This window comes from Doryrhamphus excisus, linkage group LG2 (genome assembly GCF_037039965.1).
Source record: "Doryrhamphus excisus strain RoL-2023G ecotype Guam linkage group LG2, RoL_Dexc_Guam_v1.1, whole genome shotgun sequence".
Taxonomy (NCBI): domain Eukaryota; kingdom Metazoa; phylum Chordata; class Actinopteri; order Syngnathiformes; family Syngnathidae; genus Doryrhamphus; species Doryrhamphus excisus.
Window position 1 is genome coordinate 9,689,716 of NC_136358.1, and position 14,224 is coordinate 9,703,939.

The 14,224-nt window shown below is 41.0% G+C and overlaps 1 protein-coding gene across 1 annotated transcript; it reads left to right on the forward strand.

Moving 5' to 3' along the window:
- The first annotated feature begins 3,644 nt into the window (after positions 1-3,644).
- Positions 3,645-12,823, forward strand: LOC131124946 (uncharacterized protein C4orf54 homolog). The gene is made up of 2 exons (XM_058065957.2): positions 3,645-6,255; positions 12,404-12,823. The coding sequence occupies exon 1, from the start codon at positions 3,645-3,647 to the stop codon at positions 6,246-6,248; it is 2,604 nt and encodes an 867-aa protein (XP_057921940.2). The 3' UTR covers positions 6,249-6,255; positions 12,404-12,823.
- Positions 12,824-14,224: the final 1,401 nt, after the last annotated feature.

Genomic DNA, 14,224 nt, shown 5'->3' on the forward strand with positions numbered 1-14,224 from the left:
GTGTTGATGTTGTTGAATGCCAATGAGAAGTGAAGGGACAAGTCAAGCTAAGTAAGACGGTTAACGCTTCCACATGTGTGGCTTCGTAAAATGGCAACTGCTAAACATACTTATTTTTACATGCTTATATTTTCTAATCATTTATTTGGCCTAAAATGTAGAAAGAACGCGAGTACAGTATTCACATCTCTGCAAATACTTTATGCACAACATGATAGAATGTTACTGTGATGATGATGGCATTTAAAATTGCAGTTACTTTTTTCAGTAACTGGTAATCTCTGGTAAACACTCGGACAGTCCTTGAATGCACCATTGTCCCAGCCTTACTACTACGCTGTATTTGTAGCCTTGTTCTTTCACCTCATATTTGCTCCCAAATGCTGCTGCAATGTGGGAATGCATTAAGGTAAGATTGGGTGACTTTGAGTGCTAATGTGTGTATTTGTTCTCTGAAAAAGAAAGTCCAGGCTGGTACTGGTGGATGGTGGCTCTTTATTCATGAACTGCTTTTCATTTGATGGTTACTGTGTGTAAATCTATGACTTTATTCTTGTAATATTACAAGTTTTTTTTTCTTGTTAATTTACGACTTTCTCAATCTCATTTGAATGCACCATCGTAACAGGCATTGCCCAAGACAGCTTCGAAAAGGGGGGACTTCAGTGACCGTTGGCCTTGAGCAAAGGTACTGCTTTATTTACAGCTCATTGATTCATTTTCTACCGCTTTTTCCTCACGAGGGTCGCGGGAGCCTATCCCAGCTGTCTTTGGGCGAGAGGCGGGGTACACCCTGGACTGGTGGCCAGCCAATCACAGGGCACATATAGACAAACAACCATTCACACTACATTCATACCTATGGACAATTTGGAGTCACCAATTAACCTAGCATGTTTTTGGAATGTGGGAGGAAACCAGAATACCCGGAGAAAACCCATGCATGCACGGGGAGAACATGCAAACCCCACACCAAGATGGCAGAGTGTGGGATTGAACTCGGGTCTCCTAGCTGTGAGGTCTGCGCGCTAACCACTAGACCGCCGTGCCGCCTATTTACAACTCTTTTCACGTAAATGTATGACGTGCAACCGATTGTGTTTCTGGCACGGATTGTGTAATGACGGCATCCTAATATCTAGATAAACAAAATGGCACATCGCATTGGCGGGCTAACCACTAGATCGCCGTGCAGCCAAGTATGAACATCCATCCATTTTCTACCGCTTATCCTCACAAGGGTCGCGGTGCTGGAGCCTATCCCAGCTGTCTTCAGGCGAGAGGTGGGGTACACCCTGGACTGGTGGCCAGCCAATCACAGGGCACATATAGACAAACAACCATTCACACTCACATTCATACCTATGGACAATTTGGAGTGGCCAATTAACCTAGCATGTTTTTGGAATGTGGGAGGAAACCGGAGTACCCGGAGAAAACCCATGCATACACGGGGAGAACATGCAAACTCCACATAGAGATGGCCGAGGGTGGAACTGAACCCTGGTCTCCTAGCTGTGAGGTCTGCGCGCTAACCACTAGACCGCCTCTTTTCACGTAAATGTATGACGTGCAACCGATCGTGTTTCTGGCACGGATTGTGTAATGACGGCATCCTAATATCTAGATAAACATAATGGCACATCGCCTAATTATGCACATCACATTATTTGGTTGGCGTCCGTTTGGTTAGAGTCGGATGCTAACCAAGGTTCCACTGTATTTTCTTACTTGATGGTAATGAGCCACCTGTTTTAACAAAAAAGGAGTGAGCGCTTCATCATGCACCTGACTACATACGGCGGGGGTCTCAAACTCACGGCCACGAGACGCTAGTTTGAGGCCCCCACCTTGATACCAAAGTTTAATGTTGAAATGACAGCTTAAAGCTGTGTGCACACCGGACACAATTAACATGATTTTGCCCCCTGCCCATACTGTTACCCTACCCTGTTACCCCGCCCTGTTTTGCTTTGGATTAGCAATGAAGCTAAAGGCTTATGACGCTGGGTACAAATAAATGCAGGAAATGATTTGGAATCAAACGGAAAATACACGTCAAGATAAAGCATCTCATCAAACATGTTGTTAAAGTTACGACGCTGCTCCCAGATGGAACTGAGTACGATGCTAACTTGCTAATTGGGTCAAATTATTAAGTTTAATTCATGTTCATGTTAAAGGTTAAATAACTGTTAATATTGTACATTTGAATCTGGAAAAAATAATTTCTCTACCAACTGTATGTGGTTTCTTACGTTTTTCTTATTTGCTGTTTTATTATTATTATTATTATACTTATTTATTACTGATTGATTGATTGATTTATTGTCTTTATTCTTAATTTGTTTATTTTTTTAATCTTATTTTGTGTATATAAAAATAAAAATTAAGATATTTGAGAACAGTGGAATTTTTTATCAGATATTTTGGTGTGGAAAACCGGAACCAAAGTACTGAAAAAGTGTCGGGTATAGCAGAAGCTAAAGCATTGAAGTTTTTTTTATAGATTTTTTTTCCAGTTTTTAATAAATGCGTTTTGGTTGTTTTTTTGAAAACCTGATGCGGCCGGCTTCACCCAGAACCTAGCTCCGGTTGGCCCCCAGGTAAATTGAGTTTGAGACTCCTGACATACGGTATCACTAATTTGTACACAATTCCTGGAAGGTGAAAACATCCCAGTGCCTGCACGGGCAGCATACTCACTGGATCAGCGTATACGGTGTTTTTGGTGGGCACACCACATACTGACAGCTTTTGCCCTCCCCCTGCTATCCCTGTTATCTCAGATGCCAGTTAGTTATTATACGCTCTTATCCAAGCTGGATACGGACTGAATGACTGAAAAGAGCTGACTCAAGTGTGTGAGTGTGAATGTGCATTTAAAATAGTGTTCTAAATATATGTTGCTGTGTGTTTTACACTGCTGTTAGGGGGCGGGGGGATTAAGTTGCCTACAAACTGCAAATGTCTGAACTCTCCCCATGCTCTGCGGGTTAGTTCAGGACCCTTCCTTCTCCATATTATTAAATAACATTTTGAAAAAGTGTAATGGATGTATCATTTCTATGAAATAAAAATTCCCTTTAAATAAGACGTAGAAGATGTATTTACCGCCTCCAACAACACTATAAAAAAATACAATAAATGCTACAAATAATTTTCAAACTAATATAATTCAAGAATTTTTTATAACCCTAAACATGACACAAATGAACATATCATTACAAACGACAAAAAAATCATGTAAATTGTTGATTAAAAATGGCTGTTTAGGAACGATATTTACAAACAATGTGTCAATATTCCTTCTACAAATACAAGAAATAATCATTAAAAAACACGATTTAACAAAAATAGAATAAAAAATGATTTAACACCTTCAAAAACAGCAAAAGAAAGAAAAAACTAGCCTAGCTGGCTAGCCAGAGAGGCTCACTCTCATTGGTGGACATGTTCAGTATCATGTGCAGACAGACAGACTGTAGTTATTAATAATAATCATGATATCGCTGCCACCCTGCATGGCTTCTTGATGTTTTTTTTAATCCTTCTGTGGACTGTCCATGAAATGTCATCAGCGGGGGTCTCACTCCTCTGCAGACCACCCTGTTGTATACTTACCACCTATACGTACACTCATTATGAAGACGGAGGCGCCTGTACTGCGAGAGGTGCCCGATCTCCTGCAAATATCAGACGGATTGGATGAGCTGGAGATGGAGGGCAAGGAAACATGGTTCCCTGACGTGGAGTTTGACCTGGATGACGAGGAGGAGGATGAGGATCATTACATCACCACGCATGAGATCCTGCTGTCCGAGTTGTCCGACGGCGCTTCTGAGGCATCCTGGCTGGACGCGGACGCTGAGGCCGGCCACCAGGTGTTCTCTTTTGTCCATTTCCAGGGCGCCGTTATGAGGAAGGAGGCGGTCAGCAGCTGTGAAAGTGATCCTCAAGGCTCTGCCCAGGTCCACCTGTCAATCAAAAGCACTTCCAGAGGCGCTATAAATGACCGAGAAAATCACCCTGCCAAAGGCGCCGGAGATCCCCCGGCGGTGGGGGCGCATGATAGGGTGAAGGGTATCATTCCGACAGGGAAGGAAAGCGGCGAGTATTCCAGTTGCGCTTCTAGCGAGCTGGACGACGCCGATAAGGAGGTACGGAGCCTGACGGCGAAAGCGTTCAAGAGCCTAGCGTACCCATACCTGGATGCTATCAGCTTCAGCACCTCAAGCGAGGAGTCCAATAGGTGGATCGTGGGCCAGCCGCCCGATGGGGTCCGGAAAATCATGGGGAATTTGGGTCAAGGCGGGGTGATCCGGCTGAGAGAGACGCTGAATTTCCGCTGCAACGTCAACTCCGGGATGTCTAACTTTGCACCAGGAGGAGAGGCGGTGGGATCATCTTCTGCAGATGAGGTTACTGGCTCGCAGGGCGGCAGTGGCAAAGAGGGGCCAAGGGCCACTACAAAGTCACAAACCATGGAGGGAACCCACAAGAAAGCGGTCTTTGCGTCCAGTTTGATTCAAAATGTGCTTTCCAAGAAGATACAGTTCGAGCGGGAGCGGCGGATGGAAAGAGGGGAGGTGAGGGAGCCCCAACATCAAGGAGCCCCAAAGTCAGACGGCACCGCTGCTGCTGCAGAGGAAGCATCCAAGGGTGCAGCTTTGCTCCGCAGCCAAAATAGCGCCTTCCGATGCTGGAGGAATGACGAGATTGAGTTACAAGCAAATCGTAAACTCCCAGAAGGGACACCACCCACGACCACGCCGCCCCCTCCTGCTCCAGATCAGCACTCAGAGAGCAAAATGACAAAAATGTCTCATTTGTTTGTGCCAAACATCCAAAGTGTAGCAAGGGAAAAATCTCCGGAGATTAAAATCAATCTCCAGGGACGAGGCCCAGTTTTTACGTCAAAGGGTGAGTCCACCTCAGATAAAGTTCCGCATTTTATGGTCCGCGACATCCGAGATAACAAAGCAAAGCTGCAAACACCGATACACCAAGTGCGAGATGTACGCAAGTTGGTGAAAAGCTCCTATCATTTTGTCTCGGTGGATGAAAAATCCGCTTTAGCCACCGCCAACCCTGTGACTGGGTCTCCAGGGTCTCCAATGGTGATCAAATGCCAGTCGGTCAACACCAATGATAACAAATCCACCCCGGAGGGTGGCGCCAAAAAAACGACTGTAAACAACACCCAGGAGGAGATGACTTCTCGAATAGAGAAGAAGAAGCCAGAACTGACAAAGTCCAACCAGGGGGCACTGGAGAAGCTCCAAGCGGCGGTGAAGACCATGGAGCAACTTTACATTTTCGACAAGAACGAGTGGAAACGTAAGGATGTGCCGTCCCTGCCGCAGCCGCTAACGGAGAGCCATGTTCTTTCGTTGATAGCGAACAAGGAGGAAATGAGACGGGATTCGGACCCTGATGCCCAACTCAAGCCGCCAACCCCTGAGGGCAGTTCTTCAAGCCTCAAGGCACCACCTGCTACCGCTGTCCCCACTTCTAAAGTTTTCACCCCAAAGTTAGCCGCCTCTGATAACTACCTAACCATTCCACTCAAGTCCCGTCAGGCCTCAACCGGATCAGAGCCGCCCTCGAGGATGCCGACGATGAGGCCACCCTCACCTGATGTTCCGTCTGCGGCCGTTTGTCCCTCAGTGTTAGCAAATCAGGTGTACTGTTTGTCCCCGGCACCCACCCTAGACCCATTTCCGCCCACCCAGAGAAAAATGCTCCTGGATCCTACCAGTGGGACCTACTACTTAGTTGACACCCCTGTCCAACCCCCAACAAGGCGTCTCTTCGACCCTGAAACAGGCCAATATGTGGACGTACCCTTACCCCAACCTCCAATTACTCCCATGCCCATCTCCCCCGTGGCCATTGGTTCTGGGGCGGCGTACGGTCCCACCTACATGATCTACCCCGGTTTCATGACATCACCCCCCTTGATTCCGACCCGGACACTAGTGCAGATGCCACAGATGTTGGTGCAAGCCGAAGCAGAGAAAGTGATTCCCCAGCCCCAGCAGTCCGAGGGCATGTACATGGAGACTCCCTTCTACATGAGCACCGCAAAGGCACCCCAAGCACCTTCAGGGACTCCGCATTTGGTTGGCGTCAACAGAACACTGCAGCATCCGCTCATTAGCATCACGTCGCAGCAGGGGCCGAGGATTATTGCTCCACCCTCTTTTGATGGGACCACCATGAGCTTTGTGGTGGAGCACAGGTGAACATCAGGTGGATAGCACTCATTTCATGTCTGTACTTGTTCTGAACTCTTACAAGTGTGATAAGTTGACTTTGGCAGGTACCTCCATAGGTAGATTGACTTACGTGTGTAGGTCGGTGGAAGGTACCTGAAGTACTGCAGATGAGGCAAGTAAGTAGGAGAGCTGCAAAAGTAAGCACTTGGGTGACTAGATAGTTGGTACTTAGTTACATATCTCAATCGATGAAAGGTATCTAGGTCGCAAGGTAGGTAGGTAGGTTCTAAAAGCAACTAAGTAGTATATCATGAAGTAGGTAGGTACTGTAACTACGTATATAGACACCTAAATAGGTAGGTTGGTCGATAGCTCAGAAGCTTGGTCATTTGGAAGCTTGCTAGTTGCTAGCTTAGTAGGCTATGAAAAATAGCTAGCGAGGTAGGTAATGTGGGAGGGAGATAAGTTGGTAGGGAAGTTGCTAGAAAGTAGGTAAGTAAGATAGTGAATGGGTAATAAGGTAGTTTGGCTGTTAAGTAAGTAAGTAAGCAAGAACTTTGTTTCATTTTTGGGTAGGTAAACAAAATAAGTGGAAAGGTATCGAGGTCAGTAGATTGTTGGGTTGTTGGATAGTTGCTAGGTATGGACGTAGGTAACAAGGAAATGGGGTAGGTTACTAAGGTAGGTGGGGAGGCGAGTACTGTAGACGCCTGTCAACTTTGGAACAAGAGAGGCAGCTAAGTAGATGGGTAAGTGCCTCAGTAGCTATGCCAGTTGGTAGTAGAGTATCATAGTAGGTAGCTAGTAAATAGCAGGATGTCCTCCACAAGTATTGGAGCAGTGAGTCAATTGCTTTATTTTTGCTGTAGACTGACATTTGGCTTTGACGTGAAAAGGCAAGGCGTTTAAGCATGTTGGCCACACAACCAGAAGATCAAGAAGACCTGGGTTCGATTCTCTGTGTGGAATATGCATGTTCTCCCTGTGCATGCATGGGTTTTCTCCGGGTACTCCGGTTTCCTCTCCGTTCCAAAAACGCTAGCTAGCTAAAAAAGCTAGCTTCATTGATTATGAATGTGGGTGGGAATGGTTGTTGTCTGCCCAGTGATTGGCTGGTCACCAGTCCAGGGTGCACCCCATCTCTCGCCCGAAGACAGCTGGGATAGGCTCCAGAATACCTCCACCCTAGCGACGACAAGTGGCATAGAAAATGGATGGATGGATGAAAAGATGAATCCGAGACCCAAGATCAGGGGGTCCAAACTCTTTCCAGTGAGGGCCACATCATGCTTGGACTTTTCTCTGAACCTAAAAAAACATTTACCTTTAATATTTCAACTCTTTGGTACTTAAATGACATTAATTTTCCTCATAATAAGATCCATCCATCAATTTTTTATGCCACTAATCCTCACTAGGGTGAAGGCATGCTGGAGCCAATTCCAGCTGTCTTTGGGCAAGAGGCGGGGTACACCCTGGACTGGTGGCCAGCCAATCACAGGGCACATATAGACAAACAACCATTCACACTCACATTCATACCTATGGACAATTTGGAGTCGCCAATTAACCTAGCATGTTTTTGGAATGTGGGAGGAAACCGGAGTACCCGGAGAAAACCGAATCGAACCCAGGACTTCCCATCGCCTGACTGTGTGGCCTACATGCTAACCATTCGCCCACCGTGCCGTCCCCTCATAATAATAGTCTCGACAACTGTTTTTTTCTTTTTGGTTTGTTTCTGCTCTTTTGTTTAACTTTCCAATTATTTCACTTTTCTTCTTGTAAATCTTCTTCAAGTTATTTCATTTTTGCATTTTTTTCTTCTTATATACTTTATTCCCATAATATTTTGACATTATTTTCCTAACATTATAACTTTTTCAGCAACCTAATTAAAAAATATATATATATTATATATATACTATATATATATTATATATATATTATTTGTATTATTTATTTGTATATTCTTTGTTTTGATGTTTCTTATAATATTACAACTTTAAAAATATGTCTCTTTGTCTTTAATATTTCAACTTTCTTCTACTAAAATGAATACTACAATATTATTATTGTCAAATGGTGACTTTTTGACAGCAGTCATTTTACAGGAATGAAGTCAAATTGAAGTTGTAATAAAGCGAGAAAAATTGACAAGAAGAACTTTGAAATAGCTGTGGAAAAAAACAGTAGCAGAAATACAAAATAGCTAAATTTGACAAGTCAAATGTCAAAATATAAAATGTCAAAATATTTAAAAAAATGTCTTCAAATGTCTTCAAACAAGAAAAAGTCAAAATTTAATGGGATTTTTAAAAAATGCAAAAAATGTTGTTTATTAAAGAAAAAACACATTAAAAATATAGTATATAAAAATATATAACAGAATGAAATTCCTACTTTTTGGAAAATTGAGTTGAGGAAATCATTTACAAAAAGAAAATTTGTAAAAAAAAATTGTAAAATGGAAGTCCTACAAATTAAACAATAAAGTTGACTAATTTATAAATTTACTGTTATGTATCTACAGTGGTGGGAAAAAGTGTTTGCCTTCTTCCTGATTTCTTACTTTTTTGCATGTTTGTCACACTTCAATGTTTCAGATCATCAAAGAAATGTAAATATTAGTCCATGACAGCACAAAGTGTACTTTTGAAATGAAACTTTTTATTATGAAGGGAGGAAAAAATACAAAACTCCATGTCCCTATGTGAAAAAGTGATATCCCCCGAAAGCTAATAAGTGGTAGGGCCACCCTGAGCAGCAACAACTGCAATCAAGCGTTTGTAATAACTTGCCATGAGTCTCTTCCAGCACTGTGGAGGAATTGTTGTCATTCAGCCACATTGGAGGCTTTTCCAGCATGAAGCCTTTTGAAGTTCATGCCACAGCATCTCAATAGGATTCAGCTCAGGACTTGGACTAGGCCGCTCCAAAGTCTTCATTTGGTTTTTCTTCATCCATTCAGAGGTGGACTTGCTGGTGTGTTTTGGATCATTGTCTTGCTGCACAACACAAGTTGCTTATAGCTTGAGGTCACCAACAGATGGCCGGACATTCTCCTTCAGCAGAATTCATGCTTCCATTTATCACAGCAAGTCTTGCAGGTCCTGAAGCAGCAAAACAGCCCAGACCATCATACTACCACCACCATATTTTATTCTTGCTGTCATGTTCTTTGAATTACTTTTATGCCTGATGTAATGGGAAATTCAACTTTTGTCTGGTCAAACCACAGAGTATTTTCCCAAAGGTCTTGGGGATCATCAAGATGTTTTCTGGCCAAATGGAGACCAGCCTTAATGTTCTTTTTGTTCAGCAGTGGTTTTGGTCTTGGAACTCTGCCATGCAGGCCGTTTTTGTGTCTTTCTTATGGCTGAGTCATGAACACTGACCTTAACTGAGGCAAGTGAGGCCTGCACTTCTGGGGACGTTGTTGTGGGGTCTTTTGTGACCTCTCGTATGAGTCGTGACTGTGCTCTTGGGGTCATTTTGGTTGGTCGGCCACTGCTGGGAAGGTTCACCACTGTTCCATGTTTTGGCCATTTGTGGATAACGGCTCTCACTGTGGTTGGCTGCAGTCCCAAAGCTTTAGAAATGGCTTTATATCCTTTTCCACACTGATAGAACTCAGAGCTAAATTATGTTTTAATGGGGGGAGAAATCACTTTTTCACACTTTTTCATGTCACTTTGGATTTTTTTTGTCCTTTAATATTAATAAGTTTAATTTAAAATCTGCATCTTGTGTTGAGTTGTTGTAATTGACTAATATATACATTTGTTTGATGATCTGAAACATTGACGTGTGGCAAACATGCAAAAGAAGAATATTATTAATATTAATATTATGAAATTGTAAAAACAAATTACGGAAAAGTTATTCTTGTAAAATGATGACTTTAATGCAACATTTTGATGAAATGTTTCTCTTAATATTTTGACTATATTTTTGTAAAATTGCTGCTGTTTTTTTCCCATTTCTGCTGTTGTTTTTTCCCCAAATATTTCAACTTTCTTCATGTCATTTTTTCTCTTAAAGAAGACATTATTCCCATCATAGTTTGACTTTATTCTTCTAATATTACAACTTGTTCTGCAATGTAAGCTTTCAAAAGTGATAACTTTACTGGTTGTTTTATTTGTTTCTCATAATATTCCAAATTAGATTTTTTTTTTTTTAAAAATTCAGCTTTATGCGACCAAAATGGTGTCATATTTCCTCATATTTTTGTAAAATATTTTTTTCTTGTTAAATTTTTTCTCGTGTTATATGGAGAATATCTCCTGTAAAGATATTCCTGTAAAATGTTGTTTTGAGGCTGCACGGTGGACGAGTGGTTAACGCACAGACCTCACAGCTAGGAGACCTGAGTTAAATTCCACCCTCGGCCATCTCTGTGTGGAGTTTGCATGTTCTCCCCGTGCATGCATGGGTTTTCTCCGGGTACTCCGGTTTCCTCCCACATTCCAAAAACATGCTAGGTTAATTGGCGACTCCAAATTGTCCATAGGTATGAATGTGAGTGTGAATGGTTGTTTGTCTATATGTGCCCTGTGATTGGCTGGCTCGTCCGAGGAATGGTTGTTTGTCTTTATGTGCCCTGTGATTGGCTGGCCACCAGTCCAGGGTGTACTCTGCCTCTTGCCCGAATACAGCTGGGATAGGCTCCAGCACCCCATGCGACCCTTGTGAGGATAAGCGGTAGAAAATGAATGAATGAATGAATGAATGTTGTTCTGCGGGCGGCACAGCGATCTAGTGGTTAGCGCGCAGACCTCACAGCTAGGAGACCAGGGTTCAATTCCACCATCTCTGTATGGAGTTTGCATGTTCTCCTCGTGCATGCGTGGGTTTTCTCTCCTCCCACATTCCAAAAACATGCTAGGTTAATTGTCCACTCTAAATTGTCCATAGGTATGAATGTGAGTGTGAATGGTTGTCTATATGTGATCTATATATGTGATTGGCTGGCGACCAGTCCAGGGTGTACCCCGCCTCTCGCCCAAAGACAGCTGGGATAGACTCCAGCACCCCCCGCGACCCTCGTAAGGAAAAAGCGGTAGAAAATGAATGCATGTTTTTTTGCGTTTTCTTGATGAATTTTCTTCTTCAAATGTGCGCTGAGCTAATAAAAACCAGCCATGGGTCACAAATGGCACATTTGTTGCACTTTGGCCACCCCGCATAGGTACATAAAATGCAGACAGTACAAGTAGATCTTTGCCTAGATTGCAATGACCAGCTGATGCGGCATGCAAGTACGATACACTGACTGTACATGTTCACTGTACATCAACATATGACACAGCGTGGTGTTCCAATGTGCATGAAAGCAGGGCGGGTGTTAACATGTGGTGTGTGCAGCCTGGGAGTGAAAGGTCACGTAATGCCAAAGTGTTTGTTGACACGGACCACCGCTTCAGCTGCTGCTGCTTGTCAGGACGCCGCCTAGCAGGGCGGTGGCAGGCCGGGTCAGAAGCCTTTTTTTAGACACACGCGCATGCATGAACAAATTGTTACTAATTGCATACACGTATAATGTAGCCTGCTTTGCTAAATGCTAAGTGGATTACCATTACCGTTCCTTCTAGCCATTCCGCTTCCTAACAGATCACGTGGACGAGAAGGAGGAAGTGAGAAAGCATGGAGGAGGGTAGCGTGCAGAAGGTCATTGTAGGGAAATGTTAACTCATTCCCACGAGGGCACACGCATAGTTCAATTCCACATGTGAAAATTGTAAATAGTCCATGGTGTTATCTTTGTAAATAAATGCTTATTTTCCTGTTTTTGTGTTGTTTATGTTGGTATAGTATACATGTATCTTTTTTTAGTAGGGAACTGATATTTTCCTGAAACTTATCTATGTTCTAATGCTGATGACTAAAGAATGCAAAAAGGTAGAAACAAGCTTTTTTTTCCTGAGGAATCCAGCACCCCCCGCGACCCTCGTGAGGAAAAAGCGGTAGAAAATGAATGAATGAATGAAAGACGGAAGTCTAATCTTTCTTTTGATAGGTTCCATGTTTATATAACCACAGAACACAAAAGAAATTGAAAAATCAGTCCAAATCCGAAATTGTTGTCGTTTATTTGTTTTTTTACGTAGCTTCCTGTATTTTCATGAAATGATTAGCATGATTTCACACAGTCTTTTCTTGTGTTTTTTTTCCCCCAGGTTGGAAAGGAGGTGATTGCTGCTGCCTGCTGTCCATTGGCATCACAGTGAAGTCTTACCTGTATAGCAACATGTGTATAGTGTATAGATGCCTGCGTTGTATTTGGCTTTTTTTTCTATATCTATTCTTGTAAAACGTCACGTTCACATGAAGGGGTGTCGCTGCAAACAAATCAGGGTTCATTTTATCTTCGTTTGAGACGTTTTTAGCACATTTAGCTGACTTTGGATGCATTTTGGTATGGATGTGTTTGAGCTTGGAAGCGCTGCATGAGGATACTGTTAGAAAATGAGAATGTTGTCAAGAAGGTCTCATTGGCATGTTGGTATTTTAAAAGAAGGGAAGTGAATGTGGAAACGATGAGGGTTTTCATGCATGGATAGAGAAGGGTTTTGCACTTTCATAGTCTATTTTAATAAATAGAAGCCTTTTACACAACTGCCTGTTTCCTTCCTGTCTGCCCTGTGCTCAATGTGTCATTTGACACTCATTAATAACTAAGAAAAAGATTTGCTCTTTCTAATAAGTCATAATAGTAAATATTATTTTCAGAGAATAAAAATATGACCTTATTAAAATAGAACATTTTGAGAAAAAGATATCATTTTTATAGCAGTTAAGTCATCATTTTACGAGAAATTACAAGCCATTTTAGTAGAATCATGTCATAATATTATAATTTTTTTTTAATAAACACATTTTATTTAATACATAGAATACATTTTGTAATACAAGGACAAAACTATTAAATTATTATTATTATTATTATTATTATTATTATTATTATTATTATTATTATTATTATTATTATTATTATTATTATTATTATTATTATTATTAATGTGCCCAAGTGATTTTGTTTCAGTGCAAATATTATACAAAAATATATTTTATTACATAAAAAGCTTTTTAAAGAACACAGTTGTAATATTGTAAGAAAAAAAACATCTCATTTTGTTTGAATTAGGTCAAAATATTACACACAAAAGCATGTTTAAATGTCAAATGTCAATTATTCTAATGATTAAATATATTATAATATTCATATTAAGTATTATTATTATTATTGCTATATTTTTTATGATTCATATAATCAGATTTGTAATGTAATGTTAAAGTATTATACAATTATACAACAAAGACAAATATGAATTAATTATATATTAGATACAATTTTCACGATGTTAAAGTCACAGTCACATGTTAAAAATAAAAATAAAAATAATCATTGTTTTATCAGAATAAGGTCATTTTATTACAAAGAAAAATGTGTTGTTTCACTAGAATGAAATAATATTACAGAATTTTTAAATGAGAATAAAGTTGTAATATGAAACAAATAATAATTGAAAATTAGTACATTTTTATTTTGATTTTTTATTACAAGAAAAATACATTGGCGAAACATAATATGTAGTAAAAATATAAAGAGTATTACAATCTAGCCTCTGTTTGTTGTACTTATGTATTGCCATCTTCATATACAAACACATGTAAGACAGAATGTCTAGTAATGTCGGCTTCTGACTGTCACACGGAGTCTGACACTCTTCTCAACTTCGGATGCTCAATTACAGTAGAAGCCAATCCACCGATCAATAGCATTAACAGCGAGGTGCGTTCATGAACATCGGACATCGACATTATAACACCGACAGGTCGTTAGGGTATATTATATTTTTCTATTAAACTCAGTGTATTTTCAACATTTAATTGTATATGTTAATACATTTTTAAATTTATTTTATGTGTAATTTTCTTTGTATGATTTGTATACTGCTAAACGCCTCACTCGATGTTGCTCCGTGGTTCCTCATTAA

Excerpts from the sequence above, each read along its gene's own strand:
- LOC131124946 (XM_058065957.2), top strand. The coding sequence starts at position 3,645 with ATGAAGACGGAGGCGCCTGTACTGCGAGAGGTGCCCGATCTCCTGCAA.